The following is a 17,721-nucleotide window of genomic DNA, read 5'->3' as shown; positions in this document are numbered from 1 at the left end:
CAGAATAGCTTGTTAAGGATTTTAAAGAGGCTTACGGTACCTAGCTTTGTTTCCCAAATTTGATAAACCTTTTTTTTCTGGGAATGCCAATAATAGTTTCCAAAGCTGAGTTTGGAAAATACTGCTCCAGGGCTGAGGTTTCGGTGGAGGGACTCTTGCTTACTCTTTGGCTCTGCTGTGATAGCCCTGGATCTTGTTGCCTTGTGGTTCTTTTTATTCTACTGGAGGCCTTGACCTGGATGAGGCAGCAGAACATAAGCAGTGGGGCTGGTTTTATTGCTGAAACTGGAGTTATATCTTGGCCCTATGGTCACAGCTCCAAGGAACTGCCCCATGTGTCCTGATCAGAAACTGGATAAACAACTGGTGTTTGTCTAGTTGACATTGTCCAGAGGTTGCCCATGAGGACAATAAAGAGTGCATTGGGGGCTAAAGGTGAAGTGGGGCTGAGTCTGGAACACCTTCCAGCTTGTTCCTCAGTTAAGAATTGGCTGGTGGCAGGGGTCAGAGGTTGGCACTGCAGAGCTTGGGGAAGGCCCCACAAGCTTTGGAATAATGGTGCCCACTGTGGCTCCAGCCCTGTGGTAATCCCCCACAGTGGAATTGTGTGGCAAGTGAACAACTATAACCCCCAAGTCTAGGAAGTTAGGAAAGGTCTTGGCACAGCTGGAGGCCCACGTCAGGGAGACCAGTCAGAGGGCATATAAATAAAGGGCACACCAGATTATTTCTCAGAAATTGATAACTAAATATGTAATATGATGGGTGCAAGGCCAGAGCTAAAGAGCTAGAGAAGAAAGTCTGGGGAATAGAAGAGTGTCTTGGAGAAAAATATCCTCAGATTCCAGAAAAATATGAGCAAAAGTTGTTTCATGAAGATAAATGGTATACCTTTGAGACTTTGTCTTCTTGGAGTTAGCCCACTGCTCAGATGAGTGTGATATACCCACAAATCCATGCACACACATGACATATCCTGTGAAATATGATTCTCAGTGTCACTTTACTGTTAACATTATGCACGGTTTGAACATTTGCAGAAAAAAAAGGACCGCTGGTGGCCTACCCTGGTCTCCCTGCTGAAAGAGGCTCTCCTGTGCATGAAGTGCAGCCAACCAGGTTCCTCCCCCTGAACCTAACTGGGTTCTGATGCCCAAACAAGGGGACCCTGGTGCTGCCTCCAGGAGGTAAGCTTAACAGCAAAGGGACAAGACCACCAGGAGTCCAGTTTCCCAACCCAGAGTCCCAGCTGCTGGCTGCATGACCCACTGAGTTCCTTGGCCTCTCTGAGTCCCATCTCTCCTTCTGTGAACAGATAATAACCCTGCTCCAGCGCTGATGGGAAAGCCAAGAAGATAACAGTGAAAACCACATAGTGCTTTGTCAGCACAAGGGAGAAGTATGAGGGAGCAGCAGGACCAGAGCTGGGCTGGAGCTGACAAAGGTTCAGGGACTTGGGGAAACTGAAAGGATGGCCCAGAGCAGGCCATCCTGCAGGCAGTGGACTTAATGGGATAGTAGGGTGGGTCCAGACAGGCCTACCTAAAAGAACTTCTCAATAATGATAGAAGACATTTCCTAGAGTCTTCTCAGGTATAGACCCTGTGCTTGGTTCTTTGTCTCAGTGAGCCTGAGAAGGAAAGACATTCCCATTTTATATGAGGCAACTCAGGAAGTGGCAGGGTGGAGATCCTTCTAACTTGAACCCCATGGCCCTGAGCCAGAGTGGATTCCTCTATCCTGTCATTTGCTCCAGGCAGCAGTCAGGCAAATGGGACAGATGAGACCGTATCAAGCTGAGACAACCTGGTAGATGTCTGTTACCTTTGCATTCACAACTGTAGTCACGTAAGCATGTGGAACATCAGCCAAGAACCAGACTAACTGCTCAACTGATCAGCTCATAACATGGAGTGGGCACTGCCCACAGGATTCCATAGAGGTCTTGTCCACCTCCCAACCCAGTCCATTTAAGACAAGCTTCCTTTAGCTATTGGGTTTGTACACTGGTTAAGGTGGCATGTTATGGGTGAGAAGTCAGCAATCTCAGAGAAAGTAATTCTTAAAGCCATTACTTTCCATGGCCCAGAGCTGCCTGAAGGCCATGGGCAGGAAGCATTAGGCCCAGGCAGGGGTCAGGCCAGCTGGGAATGCAGGGGGAATGTGGACACATGGCCCAGTGAAATGCACATGGTCTTGGAACCAGTCAGCCAAGGCAGGAGAAGCCAGAGTGGGCACTGTGCCTGGGCTCATGGCCCGACCTCCTGCAAAGGAGGTTCTGTTCCCCTTTTCATTCTGTAGGCTGTGTTTCTCCCAGAAGGGGCTGCAGCCGCTGGGCCCGGTGAGGTTAGCAGTAGACCTGGAGCAGGGGTGCCCCTGATGAGTCTGTATCCGTGCCCTGGAAGGACGAGTCATGGCTTGGTGGGTACCCTGGGAAGGGGGAAAGGGAAAGGAGGAATCAGGCTCAGAAAGGGAAAGGAAGTCACCATGTCCCACTCCCAGGAGGAAGCCTGCTTAGCAGTAGAGGGGTTGAGCCTGGGTCAGCTTGATCCTGGCTGGATGACCCACTGTTCTTAGACCTCTCTGAAGCTCAGCCACCCTCTCTGTAAAAGGGTAACAACCATGCTCCCTAGGGGTTACTGTGAAGGCCAAGGAGATAGTAGAAACCTCACAGGGTGCATTTTCGGCACAAGGTTGGCTGGCCTTCTGCCCTCCACTTTCCTCCCCAACAACCTGACTTTAAGGGTTGGCATTTTATCACTGATTTTCCCAATCTGGGCACCTGCCCCCTTCTGGTTCAGGAGCAGCCCCCTGAATCCCAACTGAACTGCTTTAAGCCAGACTGCATGCTTGGGATGGAGCTTATGGCTGCTCAGCCCCTTCAAGTCTGTTCCCATCCTCACCCACCCCAGGAGGAAGCTGGGAGAGGAGCACGTGGGGGGGCCCCTAGGGCAGTTCCCCTGCCTCTCCGCACTCCTCCTCAGGTCAGGACCAGACCTGGGGCTCCATAAGGCCTCAGCTTCCTGGCGATGGCATCTGCTGTCGTCTCCTGGGAGATCTGTACTGTCAGTTCTAGGGAGGGAACATGGGGGGGCAGTGGTTATTATCATGTCCTTTCAACCCCAAGACCTCCTGCCCCCAGCCCAGTGAGGGAGGGACCACTCTTCCCTGGGCAGGGAAAATAATATTTAAAACCCAGACATGTAAATATGCAAGGGGTATGTGTATGTATGTATGTATGTTTCTGCAGGGGTAGATGGGTAGAGTTTTTGGTTTGACCAGGTCAGAGGTCTAAATTCATATGGGTCCCTTAGTCCTGTTAATCAGGCTAAGCCTGAAAGCTGCTCTGGCAGGTGGTAGCAGGAAAAGAAGGAGCCTGCTAGGTGGGCTGCTGTGTGGAGAAAGCACCTGTTCCTTTCTGGGGGTAGCAGTAATGGGGAGAGAGCTCCCAGGTCTGGATGCTCCTCTCAGACTTCCCCAGACCTGGCTGAATTAGAAAGGGTAAGAGCAGGAATCGGGGAAGGATGCAGAGGAGTTGAGAGAAAGAAAAGGAGGAGGTAGGTCAGTGTGTGGCTGGGAGGTGGAATCATAGTGGACAAGGACCCTAGTTCAACCCTCCCTTGGCCAGAGCCTCCTCCACTCGGCCCCCTGGCCCCACTGGGCCCCACGTACCATCCTGGCTGAGGCCTGAGCCCACCATGGTCTCATGGCCACTGTCAGGAGCAGCAGCAGCAGCAGGAGTGGCAGCCCGTGTGGAACGCCCTTCTGTGGGCTGGGGGCGGGCGCGGCTCTTTCGGGTACTGATGCGAATGATGCCGCGTACCAGGCGGCCCTCGGCATCCTGTTCATCCAGGTGGTAGTCCTGCGTGATGCTGCTGATAAGGTCTGAGATCTTACTGGTCTTCTCCAGGAACACAGTGTCTGAAGTGCACTTGGCCAGCTCATCAATCTGGTGCACGCTGAACAGCTCCGTCAGCTTCTTGAAGATGAGCACATCAATCTCTCGGCTCGACATGGAGCCACTGCCCATCTCAGGCAGGTCCAGGTCCGACTCATGGAAGGAGTAATATTCCTCAGAGCCCCGAGGACTGCTGGCAAGGGTGCTAGGCAGGCTGTGCCGGGTGGGTGGGGGCTCAGCCAGTGGCTCCTTGCAGCAGGAGTCTGCATCAGGGGCTGGGGAGGTTGCGGCGCTGCGGTAGGGATAGACAGGAATGCCTTTGAGCTTGACGTCAGGGTAGCTGAAGCTGCTGCCCATGGTCGACTTGAGCCGCTGGCCATCCCGCCGGCTGGGGGGTGCACAGTCAGGACTAGGGGGCATCCCATTGTGCTCCTTGGCCCAGCTGGCTTCGACAGCCCCCTCAGTAGAGTCCCTGGTGGACAAGCAGGGGCTACAGCCCCGCACACAGGCTCCGCAGCGCTGGAGGCAGTCCCGGCAGCGGCGGAAGCAGAAGGCAGCCCGACACCAGTCCCACACCCAGGGTCGCCAAAGCAGGCAGCAGGCAGGAGGCTCAGTGGCCGCCTCAGCAGAGCCGGAGATGAAGGTGAGGCTCTCAGGCCCATGGCGGCCAGGGTCCTTGGGGTCTGGCCTGCGGGTGCGGCGGCTTGGTGGGCGCTGGGGTGACTCATCATACACCTCCAGGCATAGTTCTGTTGGCTGCTCCCAGGGTCCCAAACGCGGAGGCCCAGATGACGGGCGGGGGTGTCCAGGGCGGGGCATGGCTCACTTCATGATTTGCTGCAGTCAGGTACCTGTGGGGGAGGCCAGAAAAGGCTCAGGATCAGAGGCCAGGGACGTGCTTCTGGCCTGGCCTGAGGAGCTTTAGCCTCTGGTTTGGGGAGGCCTGTGATCTGAATGAGCCCAATATGCCCATAAACCCTCATCTATTGTGCCCCTCCTTCCCCTAAGAAGTTCTCTCTGTGGTCTAACTCAGATTTTAAAATCTCCTGGAATCCTTTGCTTCCCGGACCATGCACCTCTCCCTGCCCCCCACTCCGCAAAAAAAGAAAGAAAAAAAATCTCCTGGAATCTCACTTGCTGAAGAACAATTTTCTCCAGCTCCTCTGGCTGCTGGTGGCCCAGTGCAGAAGCTCTGAGGCTGCTCAACAAATTCCTTTCCATGTGACTTGCTATGGAACTTGATCATCACCTTCCCTTGCTCTTTCAAATCAGACATAGGAATGTGACAAGTCCCCTGTCAATAGTTCAATCTGGCTCATACTTGCCCTTCTAGCAACATTTAACACCAAGCATTGTTTTGCTTCCTTTGATTAGACAAGAATGCTGAGCCATAAAAATATATCTTCTTTTCCTTTTTGACTTGGTTACTAGGAAGCTCAGAGCTAAGACTTCATTCATCCCATAAATACTTAGCCTGGCCCTGTGTTAGGCACCACAGAATCAAAGGTGAATGAACTATAGAAATTGCTCTTGATGCTTCACACATGGTTTTCTAGGGAAAAAAGATGTTTAAAAACCCCTAAGATAAAAAAATAAAAATAAAAACCCCTAAGATGGAACATGTATGACATATGAGACATTATGGGAGTACATAACTCTGCCTGAAGGTGTCACTGGGGAGGGGACTTGAACAATTGTTGGAGTTTACCAGGTGGTAACTATCCTTAGCCTGGACTTTCTGAGATGATTCCTTACCCTTTTATCCCTGATTTAATGGCAGAGGGTCCTGGGACTTGGAGACAGGATATCTTTGTTCTAGTCCCAGCTAGCCCCACGCATAATCCCAATAGGCTATATGCATTGGGCAAATCAGTGCCATTTCCCTAAACCAAGCCCTCATCACCTTGCCCAAGTACTGTCAAGGCCCCCATTTTGGCCACCTCTATTCCCTTCAACTTGTTGCAGCCAGTAGAACTCAAAAACAACACAAATCTGGAGAAACCTGCAGATACTGCTTTAATCAAGTGATTAAAGTTTACTAAAAATGGGACAAACTGACATTCTGTGCCTCCTAATAAGACGCACTAAGAACGATACAACATCACTTATGAAGCATCCCTGCCCAAAATGCATAACCTGAATGTAATCATGAGGTGACATCAGACAAGTCCAAGTTGAGGGTCATGACTAAATACAATGTGTCATCCTGGATTGGATCCTGGATTGAGAGAAAATGTGGAAATTGGATAATTGGTGAAATTTGAAAATAACCCACATAATATTTAATAGTATTATACCAATGTTAAATCCTGAATTTGATTACTGTGGTTATATAAGATAATATTCTCCTTCTTAGGAAATATATACCAATGCATTTAAAGGTAAAGGGGCATGATGTCTCCAACTAATTGCAAATGGTTAAAAGAAATAAAGGTGTGCAAATAGAGAAAGCTAACCCGTGAATTGGGATGAGGATATGGAATTCTTTATTCCCACAACTCTTCGATCCACCCCCCGCCCAGCTTCATTCAGCTCCTCCAAGGACCCTCCGAACCCCTAGTCAAATGAAGCCCCTTTCTCCGGCTGCCTTCTGCTGGGCTTTCTTGTTCGCTGGGTCAGCCTTGTTCCCACTGTTCAAGGACAAGCCTATTCCCCAAGGACTATGACGGGAGGAGCAGGAGCTGTGCCTGATTCCTTTCTGCCTCAGTGCCTGGAACAGAGTACAATAGGTGCTTCAGGGGCTGACACGTTCTGTGCGACCTCAGGGACCACTAGGGGAAAGAAAAGGGACTTTAGGCTCTGGGCTGACCAGAGTGGAGACCAGCAGCCTTCTGGGGTGGGGGGGTGGGAATGAGGGGAGGGGAATACAAGGTGAAATCCTGGCTCCAAAGATGTGCAAACTTTATAGATAACTTTAAAGTACTTCACAACTCAGAGCCACAAGTGGTTAAAAGCCTTTGCCTTGGTTTGAGCATGTGGGGGTGGGTATGGATTCATTCATTGACTCAATCAACAAATATTTACTGATGGACTGCTCTGTGCCGGACACTGTTCTGAATTTTGTGGATGCAGTGGTGAAACAGTCAAAATTTCCTACCCTCAAGAGCTAGCACTCTAGTGAAGAGTTAATTGAAAGCTTCATTGTTCTAAGCGATTTAGATGTAGTAACCCATTTAATCCTCCCACCTACTGCTAGTATTACTGTACTGAGGCACAGAAAAATTAAATAACTTTTCCAAAATTACACATCCGTTTGTACCCAAGCAGCCTGGCTCCACTCTTATCCACTACCCCCTCCTGTCTCTCAAATGAGGACAAAAGAATGATGGTCAGAGCCTAGGGAGGAAAAAAGGGGACAGTCAGAGCTGCCTGTACCCAAGGAGGGCCCATATCTGCATTGTTTTAACCACACTAGATTTTTTTCCTGGGGGCCTGAGGTTAGTAACAGCATCAAGGGGTTACTGATGATTAACTAGGTCTCTGTCGCTTCCCCCACCCCCCTAGGCTGGAGGACTTGCTGCTTACTATTCATTAAATCAACCCATCAAATAATTATGGAGTGTCTCCATTTGGCTGGCAGTGTGCTAAAGGCCTGGGAATAAGCAAGGAATGGGCCAGAAACAGGTTCCAGCCCAACAAGACTTCTGCCTTATTTACCCCTCACAAGTCCCCTGTAAGTACCTTCATCTCCATTTTAAAGCTTACTTAATCTTTTAAGGACAGGGCCTGGCCTCAGTTTCCCCATCCCTTTTACACCTGAATCCTCCTGAAGTCAAATTCAGCCCATTTCTTCCAGGCTATGTCTCCCTCTTGCTGCTGCCCCTTACACCCCCAAATCCTAGGAACACTGGTCACTTGGTTTAGTGAGGGGAAAGCCCCTGCTCCCATTTTGGCCTGGGGCAAGACTCCGCCTCAGTTTCCTCATCTGAAAAAAGAGAAGAGATCGGTATCTTCATGGGCCACCTTAGTTCCTAGGAGATACTGCGTGCACGGGGCCTAGCAAGGTACCTGGCACCTGGGAGGGGCTTTGTCACTGCATCCGGCAAGGCACTGCACAGATCTTTCCAGGTGTCAGACAGCCCAGACCGCTCTCCTGGATTTCTCATTGATGCACCCCACCTCCACCTCGCGCCAAATCCTTGCACATAGGCACACACAGAGGGGTCTGTTTCTGCACCTGCCCTCCCCCAGGGCAGGCCCAGCCGCGCCAGCCTCTGCCCCACCCCCGTGCCCAGCCGAGCCTCACACACCGGGCCGGGAGGGGCACCCAGCCCTGCTCACGAAACAGCAGTCGGCTCCGGCACCAGGCATCCGTGCACCCTCTGTCTCCAGTCCCAAAGCGGCAACCTGCGACTTCCCCATCCGCGAGCTCAGTACCCGGAGCAAGGAAGGATCAGACCCGGGCACTGCCCCTCGGGCGAGCACGGCCCCTACACAAGCACTGCCCTCGGGGCTATCACCACCCTCTCCAAGCTGCACGGGCCCTCCCGGACTCTCTCCCGCTCTGACACTTTTCCTCAGGGTGATCACGGTCCCGACACTGAGCCCCGGGCGAGCACGGCTCCCGCCCCAAGCCAGCGCAGCCCGAAGGGTGAACACGTCTCCCCCTCACCCCACTCTGCCCGCCCGGCCCGGGCGCCCGCTCAGGCCGCTCCTCGGCCCGGCCCGTGCACCCCGGAAGTGGGAAGGTGGCTCCGAGGAACGGGTCCCGGGACCCCCCGCCTCCCAGGCGCTGTTTCAGGAGTCTCCCACTCTAGACCCGCCCTGGTCCTTGTCCCCTTTAGCCCGCGCGGGGCTTACCTGTCCCGCCAGATGAGCTGCCTCCGGCTCAGCCCCTCCCCCCAGCCGTCTCGCCGCTCACCTGGGGCCCAGGTGAGCGTCTCGCGGGAGCGCTGCACGGACCGCCGCTGAGGACACACTTCCTGCCTCCGCGAAGCGCCGCAGCCGCCGCGCACCTGGGCAGAGGCCCCGCCCCTGGGAGCTGGGCGGGCGTCGCGGCCGGGCTTGGGCTATTGGCCCGCGGCCTCCGAATGCCCAGCTCGGCCTGGTCTGGGTAAGTGAGGACTTGTGGGGAGGAGAGGACAGGCGCTAAGCCTCAGTTTCCTCTTCTGTTAAATGGGCAGGTGGTCCAAGCAATCTCTGAACACCGGGAGGGCTTGCCCAGCTTTAAAGGCCCTGTTGGTGTCCTTTAAGGATGGCCTCCGAGGAAGCCTTCTCGGACCCCCAAATCTGTCTGGTTTTCTGTCATATAGAAGCTTATCAGAATACACAGCGCACTGTTCCTTTTGTTATTGTTTGACCCTGAGAATACGGTCTGGTCTTGTTGTTCTAATTCCCTGGTGCTCACCACAGGGCCTGATCCCACGGTAGGTGCTCAGTAAATATCCTGCATTGAATGAACATCAGGGTTCCTGTTTCTTCCTTTGCCCCGAAGCAGGACTGTAACCCTCAGCCTCTTCCCGCTGGTCAGTTCACTTTCTCCTTTGCTAGGGAAAATCTTCAGGTGAAAACAAGTTCCTCTGTTCTGGGTCCTGGGAGTGCCAGAGGAAGGTTGTGCAGCCCTGAGAGACGCATCCCTGATCAGCAAAGGCAGCCCAGATGGGCTATGATCACCACATCCCTTGGGCATCTCTACAAAAGGAATGCCACATGGGGGGGGGGGGGGGGCGTGCATCACGCAAAAAATCAGGGCTCAGACTGTGCCTGGTTCCTGATCCCCAACTTAACAACAATAGTGCCAGTATGCAAGTGACTTTTAGGGACCACCACCAGGGTCTATGCTAAACCACTTACTACCATAATATTATTGAATCCTTCCATTAATCTGCAAGGTGGGTCCGGTATTGTCATTCTCATTTTATAGCGGAGGATACTGAGGCTTAGGGAACGGAAATTATTTGCTCAGACTGTGAGGACAAACCATGTGACTTTGGGTAAGGCATTGCTCCTCTCAGAAGGCTTTCTCCTCTGAGGAGATAATGGTACATGCCTTCAATGGAAGGATTTTTAAAAGATAATGAATGCAAAGTGAAATAAAGGTTGTAGAGAAAGATAAGGGAAGTAAGGATTGGTAGGTGGAAGGAATTCAGTCCTGCCTAGCCCTTTTCCCCTCCAGGCTATACCAAAGACTCATGACCTCCCACCCCTGGGCCCCCTTTCAGCTTCCCCAAATTGGAGATACAGATGAGGACAAAGCCCTTTGCCCCATTTGGGTTGCCAAGTCCTCCCTTGCCCAGCCCGGATGGGAATCTTCTTGGAAGATGATACCCATGGCAGTTGGGTGCTTCCCTTCCTATCTCACCTCTTAGGGACCATCATCTCATCCCACAGTTGCCTAGACAGGCACACAGTAGGCCTACAGTTTTCATCAGAGACCCTCCACAGCAGCCCCTCCTCCTAACCGGGGTAATGGCACATTGCATCCTCATTTGGAGCTCAGAAAGCGAATGACTTATTGTCATGCAAGTTAAACATTCATGTACCCTAAGACCCAGCATGTCCATTCCTAGGGCACAGCCCAGCAAGCCCTCCTCGATGCACAGAGGCTCTTGCACTAGTACACCAAGAGGTGTACAGGAATGTTAATAGAAGCATTGTTCATAATTACCCCAAACTGAAAGCAGTCAAAATGCCATCAACAGGAGAATGGATGAAAAATGGAGTATTCGTACAAGGGAATAATTATACAGCAGAGTACAAGTGAAGTACAGCAATGTGGCTGGATCTTGGAAATATAACATTGAGTTGGAAAAAAAAAAGAAAAAGAAAAAGTCCCAGAAGATGACATACAGAATGACATCTTTTTTATAAAGTTCAAAAACAGCCACACCTATTATGTTCAGGTATAAGATTAGATTGAACCACATGAAATTGCTGTTATTTGACCTGTTTTGACTTACAAAAATGGCAGATTTATATGGTTCAGACAAATTTATATGTGAAAAAAACAAACAAGAGAATGAGGAATACAAATTTAGAATAGTGGTTTACGTCTTGAGAGAAGCATGTATAGGGGAGTGGCCCACAGGTAGAAGTAAATTATAATATCTGGTTCTTGGGTTGGGTGTGGATTGAAGGGCTTTCACTTTATCATTAATAAATGTATGAACGAGTGAATTAATGAATAAAAAATAGAAATTTATACTCCAACTCTGAATAGTCAACTCTGTCATTGCAAAGTTCCCAATTTATGCAAAAATCTGATTGAGTCTAGAGTCTTATTTAAATTTTTCCCTACTTATTCATTCTTTTAAAAATTAAGGTATGATTTACATACAGTAAAATTCATCCTTTTGATAGGTCAAGTGTACTTAAAATTTAGGCCTAAGAGTCACCCCCAAGAGAGCCTCTTCTGTTGCTCAGATGTGGCCTCTCTCTACAGCCAACACAACGAGCAGTCTCAACATCCTACCCCTCTCTACATGGGACATGACTCCCAGGGGTGTGGACCTTCCTGGCAATATGGGACAGAGATCTTGGAATGAGCTGAGACTCGGCATCAAGGGATTGAGAAAACCCTTAGAATGAGCTGAGATTTAGCATCAAGGGATTGAGAAAACCTTCTCGACCAAAAGGGGGAAGAGGGAAATGAGACAAAGTGTCAATGGCTGAGAGATTCCAAACAGAGTCGAGAGGTTACCCTGGAGGTTATTCTTATGCATCAAGTAGATATCATCTTATTATTCAAGATGTAATGGAGAGGCTGGAGGGAACTGCCTGAAAATGTAGAGCTGTGTTCCAGTAGCCATGTTTCTTGAGGACGATTGAATAATGATATAGCTGTCACAGTGTGACTGTGTGATTGTGAAAACCTTGTGTCTGATGCTCCTTTTATCTACCTTGTCAACAAAGGAGTAGAACATATGGAATAAAAATAAATAATAGTGGGAACAAATGCTAAAATAAATTTAGTTTGAAATGCTAGTGATCAATGAAAGCCAGGGGTAAGGGGTATGGTAGGTATAATCTTTTTTTTTTCTTTTTCTTTCCTGTGTTCATTTTATTTCTTTTTCTATTGTCTTTTTATTTCTTTTTCTGAAGTAATGAAAATATTCTAAGAAATGATGAATATGCAACTAAGTAATGATATTGTGAATTACTGATTATGTATGTTGATGTTTTATTTGGTTTCTTAATTTTTTAATTAATAAATAATTTTTAAAATTCATCCTTTTGAGTATATGCTTCTGTGAATTTTGAAAAATACATGGTTGCATATCCACCACCACAGTGAAGATATTAAACAATTCCATCATCCCCCCAAATTCCCCTCTGCCCCCTTATAAGTCAATCCCTCCTGCTATAGGTAGGATTGTGTTTCCCCCAGAAGGAATGTTCTAGTCCTAACTCCCGGTCTGGTAAATAAGTCCTATCTGGAAACAGGATCTTTAACTGTGTTATTATTTAAGGTGAGGCCAAACTGGATTAGAGTGAAAAGGCAAGAATTGGACAGAGAGGGGAGAACACCATGGGACCACTGAGGCAGAGAATGCCAGAAGCCAGGAGACAGCAGGAAACAGATTCTCCCCTACAGATTTCCAAGGAGGCCCTGCTGACACCTTGATTTCAGACTTCCAGCCTCCAGAACTTGTGAGACAATAAATTTATTTTGTTTTAAGCCACCCAGTTTGTGGTACTTTGTGTAGCGGCAGGCAGGCAGCCTTGGAAAACGAATACACCTCCCCACACCCCAGGCCTCAGCAGTTACTGATTATTTTTCTGTCTCCATAGTTTTACTTTTTCTGGAACTTGCTTAGCTTCAAATGCATCCCTTCGCATTCTGTAAAATGGGGATGAAAATATTTCCAGCTCCAAAGTATTTTGTGGAATGTTTTGCATTAGAACCAATTAGCGATTATTTATTCTAATTACGGTCACACTGAGACCTCTCTTCTTTTCTGCCCCTCTCCCTCTGGCACTCAAGACGTCCGTTTTCCCCAGGGCCTGCCACAATATTAACTGTCCAAAACCAGTGACACTTTTTGAAAACAAAACAAAGTACCTTATGCATCCAGTGTTCAGCATGACAAAGGAGAGGGTCCACAGGGATGAAATTTTTTTTAACGTTTTTACAATAAATTTCCAAGTACATTTTAACAAGTAGTTATAGAGTAGATCTTAAAGTTTGCTACGGGTATACAGTTCCGGAATTTTTCGTTTCTTCTTCTAGTTGCTCCAAGACACTGTAGACCAAAAGAAATATCGATATAATGATTCAGCAGTCATACTCATTTGTTAAATTCTATCTCCTCTGTTATACTCCTCCTCCTCTTTTTTTGTGAAAAATAACATATACAAACAAGCAATAAATTTCAAAGCACATCACAACAATTAGTTCCAGATTTCAGAGTTTAGTATGGGTTACAATTCCACAATTTTAGATTTTTATTTCTAGCTGTTCTAAGGTACTAGAGACCAACAGAAATATCAGTAAAATGATTCAGCAATCATATTCCTTTGTTAAACCCTACCTTCTCTATATAACTCCACCATCACCTTTTAGGGATATTTGGATTATGCCCATTCTAACTTTTTCATGTTGGAAGGAACTGTAAATAATACGGGATGAGGGGATAGAACTAGCTGATATTCTGGAGAGGCTGGCCCTTCTGTATTTCAGGACTTATCTGGTCCAGAGACCCGTCAGGAGATTGTAGGTTTCTGGAAAGTTACCCTAGTGCATGGAACCTTTGTAGAATCTTATATAATGCCCTAGGTGTTCTTTAGGTTTGGCAGGAATGGTTTTGGTCGGGGTTTGGCAAGTTCTGATAGGCAGTAATGTCTAACTGAAGCTTGCATAAGAGTGGCCTCCAGTGTAGCCTCCCAACTCTATTTGAACTCTATCAGCCACTGATACCTTATTTGCTACACTTCTTTTCCCCCTTTTAGTGAGGATGGCATTGTTGATCCCATGGTGCCAGGGTCACGTTCATCCACTGGGGTGAATTTTCCAGATTACAAACTACCTGTTTATTGTGTTTCCCTTTATAGTTCATAATGCAAACATTTGTGATTTTTTATTTGAATCTTACAACAGCCCTATGAGATGGGTATTGTCATATTCATGTTACAAATGGGGAAACCGAGGCACACCAAACGTTTGGCCATTAGTCCAAGGCCATACTGCAAATGAGAAAGGGAGCTAGGTGGGAATCCAGACCCTCTGGCTTCCCTTCTAGAGCTCCTTTTTTTTTTTTTTTTTTTTTTTTTTTAGTATTTTTATTGAGATATCTTCACACACCATACACAACCATTCAAAGTATACAATCAGTGGCTCACAATATCATCACATAGTTGTGTATTCATCACCATGATAATTTTTAGAACATTCGCATTACTCTGGAAGAAGAAAAAAAGACCATACCCCTTATCCTTTTATCCCTCCCTCTCATTGACCACTAGTATTGCAGTCTACTCAATTTTTTATTTACCCCTTATCCCCCCCCAATTATTTATTTTTTGTCTTTATTTGTTTTACCCCTCTGTCCATATCCTGGATAAAGGTAGCATCAACTGCAAGGCTTTCATTATCATTCAGTCACATTGTAAAAGTTATATAGTTATACAATTGTCATCAAGAATCAAGGCTACTGAAATACAGTGCAACAATTTCAGGTACTTCCCTCCAGCCACTCCAATACACTACAAACTAAAAAGTGATATCTACATAATTCATAAAACCAACCTCCAGGATGACCTCTTGAAATCTCTCAGCCACAGAAACTTTATTTTGTCTCATTTCTCTCTTCCCTCTTTTGGTCAAGAATTCTAATGATGAAAGCGAGGGGTAAGGGGTATGGTAGGTATAATCTTTTTTTTTTCTTTCTTTCCTGTGTTCGTTTTATTTCTTTTTCTATTGTCTTTTTATTTCTTTTTCTGAATTAATGCAAATGTTCTAAGAAGTGATGAATATGCAACCAAGTGATGATATTGTGAAGTACTGATTATGTATGTTGATGTTTTGTTTCTTAATTTTTTAATTAATAAATAAATTTTTTTTAAAACTGGAAAAAAAAAAAAAGAATTCTAATGATGCCGCGTCCCGGCTCATCCCTAGGAGTCATGTCCCATAGAGGCAGAACGGCAGTGAGTTCACCTGCCAAGTTGGTTTAGAGAGATTGACCACATCTGAGCAACAAATGAGGTTCTCTGGGTGTGACTCTTAGGCATATTTATAAGTAGGCTTAACTTCTCCTTTGCAGGAATAAGTTTCTTAAGGGCAAACCCCAAGATTGATGGTTTGGCCTATTAAATTGATTGTCCCCAGTGTTTGTGAGAATATCAGGAATTCCCCAGGTGAGGAAGTTTAATATTTCCTCCTTTTTCCCCAGTCCCTCCAGCGGGACTTTTTTATTCTCTGCCCAAATTACGCTGGGATGTATTGGAGCATTGCTGACCCCTGACAGAGCTCCTTAACATGCCTTCCTCCATGCTCTTACAGCCGTGTTTGGGCTTCCTGGTTGGGCTTCTCTCTAAGCAAATGAGAGGGCCTGCCTTTGTAACCACAGCCAGCTGAGCGCGCTTTTTCTTGGCCATGACTTGGAGCCATGATCCTGATCTTCTGCTTCTGCCCTTGTTGCTCTACTTTGTTTGATTTTTTCTTTTCTGGTCACCTTCCCCAGTCACCACTCAGGCTCCTGGGTTGGTGACAGATTTAGGGGAAGAAGGAAGTATTGAGGATGATGCAGATTTCCTGGCTTGAGCTACTAGATGGATGAAGGCAACTGGGGTGGGCAGGCAAGTTTGGGATGTAAGAGGGTAAGCTTGGTCTTAGACATGTTAACTTTGAGGATTTGTCAGATAGCTAAGAAATATTGTGACTATACATATGGATGACATTCACAGGGATATTTAGAGGGTACAAGACCTGAAAAGATTATGGTTCCTCTCTTCAAGTATGTAGCTCAAAATAAAACATACTGTAAACATAATTTATATGTATGATGCAATAAAAATTGTTTCTTTATATATTTCTTGATTGCAAAAATCTGGACATATTTCACTCAAGCGTATCTCACTGTCCATCCCCCACCCCCTTTTTTTGGTCAGGGGGAGGTTTGTCTGTCTACAGGAAAATCTTTCATTAATACACTTTAGCTTCTTCACTGCATTTACCTCTCACTCATATTATCTTATTTATCTGTGTATGGTCCAACCTCCTTACTGACTCTAAGTTCCCTAAGCTCAAGGACCTCATTTCTCTTGTTTGAATCTGGAACATAGATGCTCAATATGCATTTTGTGTGCATGTGTTTTATATATATATATATATATATATTTTTTTTTTTTTTTTTTTTTTTTTTTTTTTTTTGCATGGCCCGGCACCAGGTATTGAACCCGGGTCTCCAGCATGGCAGATGAGAAATCTGCCTGCTGAGCCACCATGGCACCATGTACATATTTGCTAGAGAAGTTGTAGGTTTACAGAAAAATCATGCAGAAAATACAGAGTTCCCATATACCCCCCTCTTATTAACACCTTGTATTTTTTACGTTGATAAAAGAATACTATTATAAATATACTATTAACTATAGTCCATAATTTACATTAGAGTACACCACGTTATACAAATCTATGGTGGTGGTGGTGGTGGTTGTTTGACTTTTATTCCAGCAACATATATGCAACCTAAAATTTCTTCTTTTAACCGTATTCAAATGTCTAATTCAGTACTATTAATTATATTCACAATATGTGCTAACGTCAGCAACCTTCATTACCAAAACTTTTCCATCACCCTGAATAGAAATTCTGTACAATTAAGCATTAACTCCCCATTACCTACTCTCACCTCCGCCCCAGTAACCTGTATTCTAATTTTTCACTCTATGAATTTGCTTTTACTAATTATTTCATAACAGTGAGATCATACAATATTTGTCCTTTTATGTTTACCTTATTTCACTCAACACAATGTCTTCAAGATTCATCCATGTTGCACAAGTTTCAGAACTTCATTCCTTTTTATGGTTGAATAATATTCCATTGTATGTATATACCATATTTTATCTATTGATTTATTGATGGACACTTGGGTTGCTTACATGTTTGACAACTGTGAATAATGCTGCTATGAACACAGGTGTGCAAATATCTGTTCAAGTCCCTGTTTCAGTACTTTGGGGTATATGCCTAGAAGTGGGATTGCCTGACCAAATGGTAATTCTATATTTATCTTTCTTTGGAGCTGCCTAACTGTCTTCCATGGTAGCTGCACCATTTTACATTTCCACCAACAATGAATTAATGTTTCTATTTCTCTACATACTTCCAACACTTGTAATTTTCTGTTGTTTTTTTTTTCTCAGTAGAAGCCATTCTCATTGGTGTGAAATTGTATCTCATTGTGATTTAGATTTGCATTTCCTATTGCTAATGATGTTGAGCATCCTCATGTGCTTTCTGGCCATTTGTATATCTTCTTTGGAAAAAATCTATTCGAGTCTTTTGCCCATTTTACAATTGCATTGTTTGCCTTTTGGTTGTTGAGCTGTACAATTCTTTATGTATTCTGGATATTAAACCCTTATCAGATATGTGGTTTCCAAATATTTTCTTCCACTGAGTAGGTTGTCTTTTTTTTTAAATTTATTTATTAAAAAAATTAACAAACCAAATAAAACATTAACATATATAATCAGTAATTCACAATATCATCACTTAGTTGCATGTTCATCATTTCTTAGAACATTTGCATTAATTCAGAAAAAGAAATAAAATGAAAACAGAAAAGAAAAAATAAGATTATACCTACCATACCCCTTACCCCTCACTTTCACTGATCACTAGCATTTCAAACTAAATTTATTTTAGCATTTGTTCC

General features: G+C 46.0%; 1 protein-coding gene and 1 long non-coding RNA gene across 3 annotated transcripts in view; both read right to left on the bottom strand.

The window, feature by feature from the left end:
- Positions 1 to 979: 979 nt before the first annotated feature.
- KDF1 (keratinocyte differentiation factor 1) lies at positions 980 to 8,815 on the bottom strand. 2 transcript variants are annotated; one of them, XM_077150699.1, is made up of 5 exons: positions 8,699 to 8,815; positions 6,035 to 6,116; positions 3,673 to 4,749; positions 2,998 to 3,072; positions 980 to 2,430 (listed from the first exon to the last, which is right to left on the bottom strand). In XM_077150699.1, the coding sequence occupies exons 3-5, from the start codon at positions 4,715 to 4,717 to the stop codon at positions 2,348 to 2,350; spliced, it is 1,203 nt and encodes a 400-aa protein (XP_077006814.1). In that variant the 5' UTR covers positions 4,718 to 4,749; positions 6,035 to 6,116; positions 8,699 to 8,815; the 3' UTR covers positions 980 to 2,347. The 2 variants fall into 2 exon arrangements, with proteins under 2 accessions (XP_077006814.1, XP_077006813.1); XM_077150698.1 differs by lacking the exon at positions 6,035 to 6,116.
- Positions 8,816 to 12,904: 4,089 nt separating this feature from the next.
- Positions 12,905 to 17,721, bottom strand: part of LOC143674658 (uncharacterized) — a 44,281-nt gene continuing 39,464 nt past the window's right edge. Inside the window, exon 5 of the long non-coding RNA XR_013171146.1 lies at positions 12,905 to 13,080. This is a non-coding gene — a long non-coding RNA (uncharacterized LOC143674658). The remainder of the gene's footprint in view (positions 13,081 to 17,721) is intronic.

The sequence above is a fragment of the Tamandua tetradactyla genome, chromosome 2 (assembly GCF_023851605.1).
Source record: "Tamandua tetradactyla isolate mTamTet1 chromosome 2, mTamTet1.pri, whole genome shotgun sequence".
In the NCBI taxonomy this organism is placed as follows: Eukaryota; Metazoa; Chordata; class Mammalia; order Pilosa; family Myrmecophagidae; genus Tamandua; species Tamandua tetradactyla.
The sequence above is the reverse complement of the archived record's forward strand: the minus strand, read 5'-3'. Positions and strand labels throughout refer to the sequence as shown.